The 16,546-nt window shown below is 37.0% G+C and overlaps 1 protein-coding gene across 1 annotated transcript; it reads left to right on the top strand.

Moving 5' to 3' along the window:
* Positions 1–624: 624 nt before the first annotated feature.
* Positions 625–13,550, top strand: LOC135757752 (rho GTPase-activating protein 40). The gene is made up of 15 exons (XM_065272443.2): positions 625–2,159; positions 5,098–5,294; positions 5,438–5,658; positions 5,928–6,006; positions 7,008–7,159; positions 7,381–7,546; positions 7,639–7,730; positions 10,070–10,147; positions 10,233–10,392; positions 10,501–10,583; positions 10,661–10,870; positions 11,082–11,225; positions 11,412–11,557; positions 11,634–11,689; positions 12,388–13,550. The coding sequence occupies exons 1-15, from the start codon at positions 1,999–2,001 to the stop codon at positions 12,489–12,491; spliced, it is 2,049 nt and encodes a 682-aa protein (XP_065128515.1). The 5' UTR covers positions 625–1,998; the 3' UTR covers positions 12,492–13,550.
* Positions 13,551–16,546: the final 2,996 nt, after the last annotated feature.

Genomic DNA, 16,546 nt, shown 5'->3' with positions numbered 1-16,546 from the left:
TGTTTGTTAGCAGTGTCAGCTGCCCGCTCGTGTTGCCCTCCCTCCGGCCGTCTTCCTGTAGCAGGATGCTGGGATGTGGTGACGTTCCTGTGCGGAGCGTTCTGGCTCTCGTGTGTGGACATTCAAATGAGATTACAGACGGGTCGCTGACTGCATACGGCCAGCGGCTGCTTCCTGCTCTCTGCGCTAACAGAGAAATCTGAGGAACCAGAGGAAGATGTCCCGGGGCAGAAAAGCTATGGGTCTGGCAGGGCCGCTCGGTTCGGGTAGAGACGCTGGTCAGGTAGGACCTTTCGGGCCACCGGACTTCTAGTTAATTTAAATCTCAAAGGGTTAAAAACTACTTCTACTACTAACATCTGGAGTGCATGAAATGAGAGAGTTTGAGAAGTGTATTTAGGGGAACTTTATGAAATGATATTTGAATACTTTGATGAAATCTTTTTCTTGTACAGTAGTTGAGGCAGGTTATCTGGTTGACAGTTCACATTACTTAACTGTTATACTCTGCAAACTATAAGAAGCTTTTGAAGTGCAATCTGGATTAAGTCACTGTGGGTTGTAAAGCGGATTACCGGCGATCGGCTCAGACTAATTAAAGCTACATGTATATTGTGAAAGTTGCTGAAGTATTTCTCGTGTGTCTGTTCAGCAGCTTCAGTGTTTTTCTGTAACAGAAGTAAAACTGAAAACAGTTCATGCTGTCAAACAATTACAAATCAATTATTTCAACAATTATTGTGCGATTAAAATATAAATTGTGTGCTTCTGGACCGATAGGTTTGTATGGTAGGTATAAAGGCATCACTGCTTTGACACGTGTAGCCTATAGCAACACTTAATAAAAAGGTTAAATAAATGCATGTTTTTAAATTCACTTATCAGTAACCGTGTTAAATAAAATTAATCGTGATTATGATTTCACCCATAATCGAGCAGCCCTACTGTCCAAGTAATAAAACTCAAAACCTCATGAACTTTAGTTAGGTGCTCATCTCGCATGTGTCTTTACAAAGTTTCTGCTTTGACAGTAAAAGTAAAATATCATCATCTGATCTGTAGTGAGTTTATAACTTTACAGTGTATAATAGTAACAAGTCATCTTTAATATTAACACTGATACATTTTGTGTGTTCTCTATATATAGACACCTTACAGTACACAATAGATTGTGATATGAAAAACATCAATGTATGTCATGTGGTGGGCTTTCAAGTTAAAAAATAATTTGACGATGGATAAAAACAAGCATGAGTTAGTTTCCTCACATCATCAGACATACACATGACTGTAAATCCTTCATTTCTCAGTGCTGGACAAACACTTTATATCACTGTAAAAATAAATGATCTGAAGTGAGACTGTATATAACAATGAAGAGTCTGTCTGCGTCATTCAGCTTCCTGTTAAGCAGGAGATTTATCTGACAGATTTAATGGGATCTGCACGGCCCGCCTTATATCTGCGAATGCATGATGATGATGATGATGACGTGTACATATGAAGATGACAAGTAAACATGCTGAGATTCGACTACTGTCAGGTCCACATGTACACATAACATATTCTCATTTATATATCAGATGGTTTTAATTCACACTTAATGTGTGTAGACTTGTGTTTGCTTCTCATGTTTGAAACCAACACGTATAATGAAATCAGGTCAGGTGTCAGGATTATTTTTATCAGATGTATTTGTGTTATGTTAAATAATGAATGGAATGTGTTGTATGGGTGTGCCGCAGATGGGCAGGTTGTGTTGTGATGCGGTTTTACTGGTTTTCATCCTCCAGCACACAAACATTTGACAAAACAAACCAACAACAGCGAACAACAGATGAGTTTGTGTCATTCACTGTGATTCATTGAGATCAAATCATCGCTGGAGAAACATCTTAACATCTGGTGTGAGCGAGATGTTGTGTTGTAAATAACTGAGATGTTAATGGACTTTATGAATCTGGAGGAGCTGTAAAGCATCATCTTTACACTGTCAGGATGTATTATATGGATATGACGCCCAAAAAGACCAATGGGCAGCGTTTGGTGCGATCCAGACCCGTGATGCGATCCAGACCCGTGGTGCGTACAAAACGTATGGGTTTCACACAGCGTTCACACGAGCCGTACTCAACCAGACAAACTCAACCGGTTATCAGGTATGGTTTATAACTAAAGACCAGACTGAAACACATGGGTTAACTTGTCACGTAACAAACATACGTGGTGGTCTATCGAGGAAACACAATTTTCATTTGTAAGGGCTTTTTGTGTTCATTTTTTACACAATGTGTTATGCTATTTGTGTCGTCTTGTGTTGATTTAAAATCAATAAAAGAGACAACAAAGGTTGTGTTGTTGTTCCAATAATAGCACACAGAGATGTGTTTAGATAGGGATGCGTGTTAACACAGATTGTGTTGTTTTTAACACAACCGTTTCAGAGTGTTGTTCATCATAGATGTGTGTTGCAGTGCTTTCTTCTGTATTTAGATTTGTATTTTGTTAATTTATTGTTTGAACAACTGTGATATACAAGCATTTGAGAGAGGTGTGTGTTAGTATTGCGATGTATTGTGATGTCCTTAAGCAGAACTTCTTCTCTGAGCCTGATGACATCTAAAGTTTATTTAACGGTGCCATAGAATGTAAAACTGTATTTATGTAGGCATAGATGAATAATAAGAGTTGTGTACATGATGACATATCATGAGCCTCAAACACGATTGTTTCCTCCTTCTTATGTAAACCTTAAAATCTCTTAAGCGTCACCGTCCCGTATACGGGACACCTAACTTTACGTCAATATTGTTCAGGTAAATGTTAATCTATCACTACAAACTATATATTGTTGGAAAGGTCTAAGCCTCTAGAATAGACATTTTAACAGTGTTTTATAAAATAAATTATGTAGGGAGAGTAATTGATTCATTTATGAAGAGAGTGCGCCTCAAAACATTTTTATCCTGCTAAATGTCACTGTTTCGCCAGTGGGGCGCCTATGTTTACTTCAGTGTTTTCCATGTGAATTCTTATCCAATCCTGACAAACTATATATCATTTGAAAGCTCTAAGGGTGTAGTTTCGATTTATCTTCAGAATTTTGGGAAAGAAATGACATAGTGAGAGCCATTTTCTAAAATGCCACAGGTCCACAGGTGGGCCCATGTTGTTATTATATATTGGTAACACGAATACCCTATCTAAACCTAAAATTTCTTGACAAACTATATATCATTGGAAAGCTCTGAGAGTGTAGTTTTCATATTTCATCACCATTTTGGAGAAATTATGAGAGAGTGAGAGTCAGTTTCTAAAATGTCATCGGGCCACAGGTGAACCCAGTTTGTTTTTACATATGTATAGCACTAATACCCTATTCCAAACCTAAACAATTTTGACAAACTATATATCATTGGAAAGCTCTAAGAGTGTAGTTATCATATATCTTCACCATTTTGAGAAAAAAATGATGTAGTGAGAGTCAGTTTCAAAAAGGTCACGGGCCCACATGTAGGCCCAATATGTTTTTACATTTTTCTAACACTAAACCCCCCACTCTAAACCCCAAAAATCTTGATAAACTATATATCACTGGAAAGCTCTCAGAATGTAGTTTTCATATGTCAAAGTCATCTGATGATAGAAATAATTTAGTGACAGTTTTTTGTTACATGCCACCCCCCCCATAGGAATGCATATTAATTTTCTATATTCATAACACTATATACTAGTATAAATCTACAAAAATGTTGACAAACTATATATCATTGGAAAGCTCTTAGAATGTAGTTTTCATATTTCAAAATGTTTTTGCAGTAATAATAATGCAGTGACAGCAATTGATTCATTTATGACAAGAGTATGCAGCCAACCGTTGACACCTACTGGCCGTTGTTGGTAAAACCACTAAAACTGTGATACAAACCTCATTTTTTGTGATTTTAACTTGAAATTTGGATCACAACTGCTTGAGACATATGGCTTCATGTTTACATTATTACTTTTTTGAAAAATTTACCTTTTTATAATTTTTTGAATAAAATTAATATTTTATTGGATTATTTGTATTTATTAAAATAAATTTAAACTGCTATAACAAATTTTCTGTTAAATATTTTCACCTGCTTACACTTCAGTCAAAAACCTTGAATTGTCTTCTTTAAAACAAGATAAAGATTAGGCTTCTAGACCAAAAAATGCCAGAGTTATATTCATTTGAACATGCACTTCAATTTTTCACCCCCCCACTCTAAAGGATAGGACGACGCTTAAGAGGTTAAAAGACCGCTGGAAAACAGACCAATCACAACATAGCACCAACTGTGACGTTACAGTCCAGATGTACACCCCAACATTAAATTATTCATTAAATTAATTACAATGTTGTTACAATGATAAAAACAAAGTTGTGACGTTTGAGTTAGCGCTATATGCTAGTTAATGCTATATGCTAGCGTTTAGGCTGAAGTTCTTCTATTGACGTTACAGTTAAGTTTTGCAGGTCCATACTGAAAAAAACACAAACTTACCGCTCAGAAACGTCCATTAACAATCTCCAAATAATTGATTATTCCTCAAAATCTGATCCAGACTCAAACATAAGATCTGTTTACACACACACAGAGCTACTGAAGAAAAACAGCCAATCAGAGCAGAGCTCAACATTATTATTCATGACCCTATCAAATAAGGTAATAATAGACCATTTCATTCTAAAGACAAATCCTAGGGTTGTAAATGGACATTTAAAACTGACTCTGGATCATTTTTACACTGGATAATTTTAAAAGCCACAAACCTTCTGTGTAGATATCAGGGAATAATTTAACAGATTATTACAATGCATTCTTTGGCACCTTTAAGCTTTTAAATTGTAGATGTTTTTGATTATTAATGTTGTGCAGCAGCATTCAGAAGCTCTAAAGGTCTTCACGTTCTTTTGATGTTGATTTCATCGCATGAAGCTCATCATCAGCTCATCAAATCTGGACATCAGACAGTTAAATCTGACATGATTACTTGACACTAACCGGTTGATTCGGTTGTTATGAAGTCATTTCTTCCTTCCTTATATCTCAATGGTGTTTGATTCAGGGACTCCAGCGTCACCGCAATGAATGTTGAGTCCTGGACGGAGCCTCAGCCGGATTCAACGGAGCGTCTGACATCACAGCCGCAGGAGTCGGATCCGTTATGTCTGGAGTCTTTCTGGAGTGAAGTGGAGATCATACAACAACACATCAGTGATTCAGAGACGGACATCAGCAGACGAGACTCAAGACAATCTGAAGGTGAGACACACAACTCAACTTTACTTCTTTCATGAATCTCATTCCTGAAAAGAAAGAACTGAAATAAAGATATCTGATGTGTGCGTGTGCGTGTGTGTGTGTGTGTGTGTGTGTGTGTGCGTGTGTGTGTTTGTGTGTTTCAGAGGGTGAGCAGGAGGAGCTCTGGCTTCAGGATGCTGGTTTGTCTCCACTGGTGACGGGTGAAGAAGAAGAGGTGGATAAAGTCGTTTTGTTGTCCACGCTGACCAGGACACAAGCTGCAGCGGTTCAGAGGCGCATTGATTCATACACCTGCTCACTGCGCAAGAGAAACAAAACAACACCTCCACACGTCAAAGACATCTTTACTTCACCCATCAGTCAGGTGAGGTAACATCACCTGTCTGCACTTATGGTGATATTGAACAAAATGTTTAGCTTGTGAATGATGTTTTCATGGTCAAACAGAATCACATTTGTGTTGTGTGTCATCATCTATGCAGTTAAAGGTCACTAATGTGTGTCAGATAAACTAAAGAAGTGGAGATGTGACTTTATCTTTAGCTGACATTATGAGGTCACTCATGTCAGAGATGATATCAGTGATGTGAATCAAGCTTTAACATTTCTGAGTGTGTGTGTGTTTCTATTCAGACTGCAGTGCCTGAAACACACAACAGTGAGTCTGACACACACAGACACATGGAGAACATCACAAAGACCCAGAGATCAGGTACACACACACACGCGAACACACACAGGCAAAACAACCCATTCTCATGAAGTGCGTATAAATAGCATGTAGTGTGAAAAGTCGTGCCGTATATGATAGCCAGTTTAAAAATTTTTTCAGTTGTCTCCTGGATTAGATGTGGGATTTGCTTTAGGATGTCATTTAATAAATAGGTTTATACGGTTTATATAGGTTTATATGTCTATTTTTATACTATGGTCGCTTGGAGTTGGGATAAGATTTGGGGTTTGGGTTAGGATGACATTTTATATAAAAGTTGTTCAAACCCCAAACCCAACACATTGCTGGGAAGCGACAAAAAACCAACACAAAACGACACAAAAAGATTCACGCTGTATTAAGTGAATAGGACGGACTGGCACATTATATACATGCAAAATTGGAATTTGTCCAATCTAAAACTCTACCTGGAAACCACTTAGCATCATCCTAGCAACCACTCAGCTTAGCAACCACATAGAAACAGCATCCACGACACTCCTCAATATCACCGTGTGTTTCACATCTCATTTAAAAAATGCAAGGAATCAAAATCAAGGAATTATCCTAGGAGTTTTTTAGGGTTATGGATTAATATGTTTAATAAAATGAAATCTAAGATTTAACTGATATGAAGAGCAGTCTGTTAATGTCCTATTTAATATGTAGCTGCATATCTTTAACCTTTCAGAGTAAATAATATAAGAGAATATGTGTGTTTAATAAAATTATAATGGTTCACATTCAGAGAAATCTTCTGCATTAATTATCAGTCAAAGTCTTTATAATGAACAGAAATTAATGCAGTATTTTACATTTGAACACAAAATGCAATTTCCTCTCTTTTCATATGGAAATGACATTCAAATGGATCAGATCCTGCTGTGCGTACATATACTAACACTGTGTTTATGTGTGTGTGTGTGTGTGTGTGTGTGTGTGTGTGTGTGTGTGTGTGTGTGTGTGTGTGTGTGTGTGTGTGTGTGTGTGTTTGTGTGTAGCTGTCAGTGTTCAGGAGTGTTCAGCTCAACAGAAGGATGAGATCTTTATCACAGATGTGGCGTATTGTGAACAGGCGGCCATCTTACTAAAACAATCCAAACTACCACAACACAACAGCAGTGAGTGGAGGAGAGATGATGGAGCTCTGCCGGTAAATCATTCTCTCTCTCTCTCTCTCTCTCTCTCTCTCTCTCTCTCTCTCTCTCTCTCTCTCTCTCTCTCTCTCTCTCTCTCTCTCTCTCTCTCTCTCTCTCTCTCTCTCTCTCTCTCTCTCTCTCTCTCTCTCTCTCTCTCTCTCTCTCTCTCTCTCTCTCTCATTGGTGATATGGTGAAAGTACTGATTGTCTCTTTTTGTCTGTGTTTCTCCTTCAGAGAGTGATCTGCCCACAGTGTCGTCTGGGAGTGACGCGGGTGGTGGATTTATCCCAGCAGGACATGAAGAAGGTCCGTCAGTTGGCTCTGATTGACATGACGGCTCTTTGTGATGTGCTGGAACTCGAGGTCAAACGACACAAAACTTGCAAAAGGAAAATTGCTGGTGAGAGAGAAAGAGAGAGAGAGAGAGAGAGAGAGAGAGAGAGACCTGCAGTTGATAATCACAATACTCACACATGTCTTTCTGTTTTTTAGAGAGTTGTTTGTTTGGTGTTCCTCTCACCTCATTGGTGGAGAACGATCAGAAGACCAAACCTAATCTTCAGATTCCTCTGTTTCTTCAAACAGTACGTGATGTTATCATGATTGATCAAAACACTCAAAATTAACATGTAGTGAAGTCTTAGTATATAGAATAAGAGCAGCCTTTGTTTTTAGATAGTAGTATGCAGTATACAGCCAGGGCCGCATTAACACTGTAAGGGGCCCCTGGGCTTTACCCTTTTGTGGGGCCCTTCATCCACCAGAATTACAGCCTACATTCACACAATCTTTATAATAACCCTGCTGAAAAAAACAGCATCAAACCAGCATGGACCAGCATGGGAATTATGCTGGTCTATGCTGGTTTAGCTGGTGGTCACCAGCATACCAGCACCAAAACACAACATATGTCGGTCTTGCTGGTATGACCAGCATTTGATGCTGGTGCTAATGCTGGTTTGGTCCTTGTTTAGCTGGTGCTAATGCTGGTGCTAATGCTGGTTTAGTTGGTGTTTACTAGCAAACCAGCACCAAAACACAACATATGCTGGTCTTGCTGGTATGCTGTTTTTTTAGCAGGGCACTAAGTGCAAGTTGTCAGGCTTTTATTTTGCTGGAATAAATGCAATAACAAAATATTAAAACCATATCAGAATGCCCACAATATACACAAATATCACTGCATAACATATGCAGTCCTAGGTGACCCGAATAGTCTAAGATTCGATGCTTTGACAGGAGAAGCCTGATTCGACTACTGCACAGTCGAATCGTCGCAGATGTGTTATAAAATGAGGATCATTTAATTTTGGCTGTATAAGAGTGCACATTATCTGATTTCACATATAACAGCTTTCTCCCAATATAAAAAATATACAGCCTATTATGATAATACGAAGTAAATAATATGTGAAAAAGTAGCTTTTAATAAATATTTTTAAAGTCTGTTAATAGCCTAAATCCCGTGACAGGGCTACACGTCCATATTCAGAAACCATTGCAAAGTCTCTTTGTTTCTGCAATTTAAAAAAGACAAAAAAGGCAATTCTATACTTTCGTTATTTTAAAATTTATTTTAATATTTCTTTGTTTTTATTTCATTTATAGATTATTTAGTGTTATCTGATTAAACTATTTGTGGCTTGTGTTTTATTCCCCTGCGCATTTAGGCATTTTGCACCCATGTTCTGCACCTTATTGATTCTGACTTCATTTTGTTTTTATTTTTTATTAATTATAAAGGTAAATTCTGATCTAATTTAAGTTCTGTAAGTTTTGGATTGCTTTCCGTTGTGTCGATGTTACGCTGTTGCATGCTGTCACATTCAATTTAGCTGAACGCTCTAGGTGTTTTGCGTGATCATATTTAGGCGTTCATCAAACTAAACATCAAAAAACAGATTTTTTCGACAAGTACAAGTTTTAAAATGTATTTAAAAAGGTTACTTAACTTGTCAGAAGTTGAGCTACAAAACAGGTAAGCCGTTTTTTTTTTTTCGGTGATGACACCGAATATAAATATATCTACCGAATCTGACACAATTGTCTCTCTTGTGATTTAATGATATGGTCGGTGTTAACTTTCAAATGATAGAAAAGAGATTCCTGAAACAAATGTTATAAGAAACATCAGATGTTTCAAGTAAATACAGAGATGATCAAAGTGAAAGTAAGCATCAGATATTTCTGTGCAAAATAATAAAGCATATATAGTGTCTATGAAACGATTATTTTAAGTGTTTTCTTGTTATAAATGAACCGTTTAAGGAATTGTATATAAAGCTTGTTTTTTACAATTTACAGTAACAAATTATATGTAATTTCTCGTCTTTTATTTCCTTGCCACGCTAAATCTCAAAATGAAATAAGATCGCTGAACTTAGCCGTGGCTTCCGAGGCAGAATCTAATTTGTTATTTATTAGATTTAGTTATCAAAAATGTTTTTTGTAATATCTTTGTGTGCTGTTCTGTACATCTTGGCTTTAAAATGTTACGAGGAATCATTTAATGAATGTTTACACGTTGTCTTTCATAATAAGATAAAAACGCGTCCTCAGTTTCGTCTTTGTTCATCAGAAATGCAATAATGGATATTTCAGACAGAAATTTTAAAAAGCTCACTATGATTGGGTAGCCAACAGTAAGTGAGAGATTTTCTCGCGCAGGAACTGCATTCACGCATGGACATTCAAAGCAAAGCGATTAAGCATCATTGTAAAGGGAGTATCAACTTTTTATAAAATGCGGTTGTTATTTTTTTCCGGCATCTCGGGGCCCTTTCCAGCCCGAGGCCCTGGGCTTAAGCCCAGGTAAGCCCATGCATTAATGCGGCCCTGTATACAGCACATACTATAAGCAGTAAGCTAGTGTCTTCACTGGTCTTTGACATTGGTGTATGATGTTTGATTTGGTCTGTTGTAGCTTCTGTCTCTTCTGGAGAAGAAAGGTCTGGAGTCTGAGGGGATTCTGAGGGTTCCAGGATCTCAGGCCAGAATCAAAGTCCGTTTCATCTCATCATTACTTCATCTGATCCTCTAATATCTCTAGATGTGCTCATCTCTGTGTGCTGCTGGGTTCTCTTTAGGTTCTTCAGCAGAATTTGGAGAAGTCGTTTTATGGAGGTTCATTCTGTTGGGATGACGTCAGTCCAAATGATGCTGCAGCGCTCCTGAAGAAATTCATCCGTGAGCTTCCAGCTCCACTGCTGACCGCTGAACATCTCGACACGTTCAGTGCTGTCAGAGGTGTGTGTGTGTGTGATGTTTTTTGTAGTAGTTTGTGATGTTTTTTGTTGGGTATCTTTAAAAGAATCTTTCTTTAGAATCAGAATGATTTTGAATGTGTTTTTATAGATATTGCAGACTTGAAACAGAAGTTGCATGTGTTGAATTTGCTTGTGCTGCTACTGCCAGAAGCCAACAGAAACACACTTAAGGTACAAAATACTCATGCACAAAGACAGCTATATGTTGTGTGATATGTGTGATATATGTGTTGTGTGTTCTTCTGTAGGCTCTGCTGGAGTTTCTCAGTAAAGTGATCTTTCATGAGCGTAGAAACCGTATGAATCTGTGGGCCGTCTCCACCATCATGGCTCCAAACCTCTTTCTTCATAAAGCAGTGCCCAGTAAACTGACAACAGACGGTCAAGAGAAAGGTCAGGCAGAACGGGCCGCCGACATCATGAGACTCCTCATACGCTATCAAGACCTGCTGTGGACGGTACATAAACAACATCTCTCAATATTCTCAAACATCTGTAGATATAAAGTTACTCGTCTCCATACTCTTACTGTACTCCATACTCTTACTGTACTCCATACTCTTACTGTACTCCATACTTGAGTTAAAAAACTTTGTACAGATGATCAGAGGACAGGTCACACAGATTTCTGCGGGTTTGTTTTACTCTAAAGTGTCTCATCTTCTGTAGGTGCCAAACTTCCTGATGAGTCAGGTGAGGAAACTGAACGAGAACAACAGTCGCCGCTATCAGTTTTACGACAAACGCATCAAGAACCTGCTCAAGAAGATCCACACAGACAACAAAGACAAACCTGAGAAAAACTCTGCTGAGGTGAATGAGACAGAGGAGAAATTCTTCTCTTGTGCTGACAGATTGTGACTGTGAGAGGATTAAAAGATCAAACTCATCCCTTTATTGAGTTTAATCTCAGTGTAGAGTCACCTGAAGAAGAGTCACATGATCTCTATTACTGTTCTAATGGTAATCTTCTCTCTCTCTCTCTCTGTGTGTTTGCAGCCTTGTCGTACAGTAAAGGTTCAGCTGGGAGATGTGAGTTTTTCAATGGAGTTTCGTCTCACCATTAATTCTCGCGCTTCAGATCTGATGTCACAGTTTTATAAAGAACTACACACTTCTGACAACAGCAAGAGTTTATTAAAACGGTATGAACACAAACATATACACAAACAAACTCATAACATAGTCTAAAATGACATGTTTACTCTTGGTCCTACACAGAAATGGTATGACATCATCTCCAGACTGTGCCATCTATGAAGTGGGTGGAAATATTGGTAAGTTAAAAGGAAATATTGAATCCACAATTATATACTCTATCATTTACATTTACAGTTAAGGTCAGAAGTTTACATACACGGTACACCTTACAGATTCTGGAAAATGCAGAAATTTTGGGGGGAAATTTAAAACTTGTTTTTAATTCAATCCTGATCTGAGATTCTTTTTATCACATTGAGGACAATACTCACACACAACTATAACAATATAGATAGAAACATTTAGTGATGCTCAAAAAGTCAATACCATACATTTAAAAGTCAGGTGGACAGGGTGACCGGTGTAAATTGTCAATGTTTTTTTAAATATCTTATATTCTGTTATTATTTTGTGTTGTGAAAGAACTTGTTCAAATGAAAAACAAACGTTTATTTTCATAATTCTTTTTTTTTAATGTTCAGCCTTTTCCAGAATCTGCAGGCTGTATGTAAACGTATAATTGTGCATTTGGCAGACACTTTAATTCAAACTATACATTTTATCAGTATGTGTGCTTACTGGGATTGAACCCTATGCACTTTGTGATGCTCTACCAATGAATATATCATCATACAGTATTGTTAAAAACGTGAGCAATAAAGTATAAGATGACATACAGTACTGATTCATGACTCACATTAGAGCTGCTTTAGTTCATACAACAACTGAAGACTTTATTATACAGATAATGACACAGTGTTGTTTTATTGTGCAGGTGAACTCTGTGTGAATCCAGATACACATTTATTTGATCTTTATAATAACAACCCCAGTGGTGAATGGATCATTAAAGTCCGATCAGACAGCAGAGGGCAGTAGAGAGACACACAACACAACACAACACAACACAACTCCCCATCACAATGTGAAACAGATGAAAGTGTTTTTCTTCTTAAACTTCACCTCAATGAGAAGCTGTGAGATTCTCTGAAGAATAAATTAATCCTCAATGACACACAGGAAGTGATGTCACAAAACATTCATAATGTAATGAAGCTGGACTTCTGCATTTAAATGGACAAACGACGACTTCAGATTGTATGGCACTACTAATGTTGTTTATTTATTAACTGTTAGTGTACGGTTGTGTTTGTTATGTGAGGGAAATGAATGACTGAGGTGTTATTTTGTACAGATTTTGTGCCTGACAGTATTAAACATGTCATTCATTTGAATCTTATTGCTATAAGCTTTTTCTGAAACAGACTTTATCATCTGTAGACGGTGTTGACCTTCAGTGTTTCTGTATCACATTTAAATGACTGTTATTGTACAGTTTTGATGAATGTTTTTAACACTTCTGGATCTTTGATACACACACACACACACATCTCTCTCAGGCAGCATGTTATATTTAAAGTGATGTATTAACAGTTTGATGATGAATTATTTCCAGATCTTTTGTTGTCTGAATGCTGATAACAGTGACATTAAATCTCATGATCTGTGTCTGTAGTAAAAACATGCTGAAGTTTTGTTGACATTACATCACTGAACTGAAGCCCAATACAAACAGCACATGTGTTGTGTTGTGTTGTTGTGTTAAGACACGTTTGACATTTTTACACAATAAGAGTGTGTGAGTGCTGTAGTGTCACAGCTGAATGATCAGAGACAAAGATCTTCAGTCTGAATCAGATGTAGGTCATCACTGTGACCATCACAAACACATGGACGATTCCCACACACACACATTAAAATAACACACAGATACACAACTCTTACAGTGTTATTCATCATTTATCATAAATATATTTCATCTGTTTAGAAATGAAAGCTCTTCAGATGTTGAATTCTGCTTGTATGTCATTGTGGCTTTGTGAAGGATTTTGTATCTGTCATTTAATAAATTTGAGGAGGAGGAGTTTGTTAACGGAATGATGAAGAGGAAATTCTGTCTGTGTGCGTGTGTGCATATGTAAATGTGTTTTTGTGTGCATGCGTGTGTGTGTGTGTGTGTGTGCATGGGTCATTCTACAGAAACGTCCACTTTTGGTATGGCAAGATGTCTTAAAATGTATTTCTTTTTCTAACATTTAAACTTAGACCACATTATTAGATTACTCTTTGACTTTATAAGTACACATAAATGAAAGCTTAATGATTTTTGTGTGCATGTACTTAAAGACTACATAGAACTTTTTTATTACTGGTGTTAACTTACTTCTTTAGCAATACTAAAGGTGTTTATGAAATATTATTTTTATTTTTTCAGCTTTAAAGCTTAATTCTTAAGTGTAGCAGATTTTATTTAATGTGAAAGAAAAAAACAGTAACACCAGTGACACAACAAATCACCAGCGACAATTTTTACTGCATTTTACAAAATTTCTGCTGCAAAGTATCAAACCATCATTGTATATTCACTAAATTAAGTACTTTAATCCATTTGTATTCTATTTTTTTGCAATTCCCAAACAATAAAGGAGGTCATAGCAGTGACTTAAACTAAAAGCTTCACATGAAATAATGAGATAAATGAGAAGATTTCTGATAACTGAAAAGAGACAGTGGACTTATATGGGCGTCTCTTCATAGATCACCAGGAAATTGAAAGAAGGAATTCAAGTGATGTCATCAGTGTGATTTTGATTTAAAAATAAGAGCTTTTTTGTTACGGTAACACCAGTGACACAACTCCAGGGGACCACTACTTTCATTATATATTTGATCATATTTAATAGCATTTTGTCTTTTAATGTAATTTACATCATATATTTGATAGTTATGGACACATTATTGTATTTTAAATGGATGAAAACAAAATTAAGCATTTTCCCTCTGTACATGACTTTGGGGACGAGCACTTCTGTGGTGCTTGGATTTCTAATTAATTAATAAAAATCAAATATTGTCACATTGATGGCTCAAGAAGGTGTAATTGTTCAAATAACATTTTTTTTTTCATTTAAAATATAAAAAAATGTAACCCTAAAGGGTGTTTCAAGTGTAATATTTCTGTAAAGGCTAGGGACAGAAAAATGGACATTTCCGCAGAATGACCCGCACACATGAATTTGCATGTGTTTTTGTGCATATGTGTGTGTTTTTGTGTATGTGTTGTTCAGATGGACAGCTGCTCTGTGTGCATTATCTCTGTCAAATGTGCTGTAAAATGACAACAGCATCACATCAATACTATCAGTGACACACAGACCGACACAAACCAACAGGTTCATAATGAACACAGTGAACACATCAACTCAATGAGATCTTACAGCTGTGAGGATCTGCTGATGAACAACCCTGAAAAAACATCTCTCGCTGTCTCTCAATTGATCGATTTATCATACAATTACAGTAAACCACTGACATTTAAACTTTTAACCTGCATTTGTTTGTATGTTTATTATAAATTCTGAGCTGCACTTTATGATTACCTGTATCTCCAACTATTTCTATTTATAACTTTATAATAAACATTCGTCATTTTCTGAGATCATATCAACAGACTGTGTAGAAATCTACAGGTATATAGAAAAAATGTCAAATCTCTTGTTGTGTAAATGTAAAATCTCAATAATCTCACAATAAATGAAACTAAAAGCATGCATCAGTTTAATCACAGATTTACATCAATACATGAAGGAAGATCAGATTACATCACTATACTGCTGGATGTGCTGGAGATATACAACAAAATACAGTAAACATTTATCAAGTCTATGTGCATGTGTGTGTGTGTGTGTGTGTGTGTGTGTGTGTGTGTGTGTGTGTGTGTGTGTGCGTGTGTGTAATGGGGTGTGAAGAAGTCTCACGGCATGTGTCTCACTGCAGCTGTGAGGAGACATAATGGAGAAGAAATGGGCGACAGGAGGCAGTAAGACATGAATGGATGGGCGACTATTTCTGGCCTTTGATTTTTGTGTCATTTTGTGAAGAAGTGTAATTGTGGGTTATTAGCAATCAGAGGCTTTGTAGACGATGTTCCCTCAACCAATCAGAGCAGAGCGTCTGAACGAGCGTCACATGACCTGCACTTACATTTGATTCCTTCTGGCATAATTTTACAGCAGCCGTGCTTTTGAAATGACCTTCTTTTGTCTGCTGCCACACGTTTCACTTAGAGAGAGACTGAAAAATACACTGAGAGTTTGTGTGATCTGATCTAAAGAAGAAATGTAATACTAATTTATTTTCATTTAGTTATATTTTTACTTTTATGCTGAACACAGAGCTGTAATACTGCTGATATATGTAAAGTGTGCAGAGCTATGAAAAACTTTATTGGATTGACAAGTATGTGTGTCTGAAAGTGAAACGGAGAGAGAGAGATACAGAAAGAGAGAGAGAGAAAGAGAGATACAGAAAGAGAAATAGAGAGAGAGAGAGAGAGAGAGAGAGAGAGAGAGAGAGAGAGAGGGAGAGAGAGAGAGAGAGAGAGAGAGGAAACTGTTCATCCATCAGCCGCCTGCACGAGTCACATTCTTCTCCAGCTTATCAGACAAAAACAGAACCTTGTGTTGCTTAGCAACGTGTCATGGATCATTTGGTCATCATGTGTGTGTGTGTGTGTGTGTGTGTGTGTGTGTGTGTGTGTGTGTGTGTGTGTGTGTGTGTGTGTGTGTGTGCGTGTGTGTGTGCGTGTGTGCGTGTGCATGTGTGTGTGTTTTGGAGACAAATTTGAGGAAAAACTGAAAAATCTGAGTAAAGCCTCCTTTTGTGGACATCATCATCTGTAAAAAAAAAATGAAAACTAGTCTAGTTTTATATGTAATAGTAAAAACAGTAAAGGTTAGTGTCTCACTCTTAACAGATGGGTAAACATGAGAGTTTGTGTGTGTAAGACATTTATTTAATTTATGAAAAACATTATAAAATGTCATTAAATTAATATTTAAGTGTCGTTTGAGGTGAAATGTGTTCATATAACA

Source organism: Paramisgurnus dabryanus, chromosome 7 (assembly GCF_030506205.2).
Source record: "Paramisgurnus dabryanus chromosome 7, PD_genome_1.1, whole genome shotgun sequence".
NCBI lineage: Eukaryota > Metazoa > Chordata > Actinopteri > Cypriniformes > Cobitidae > Paramisgurnus > Paramisgurnus dabryanus.
Note: the sequence above shows the minus strand (reverse complement) of the source record. Positions and strands in the feature narration are given on the sequence as shown.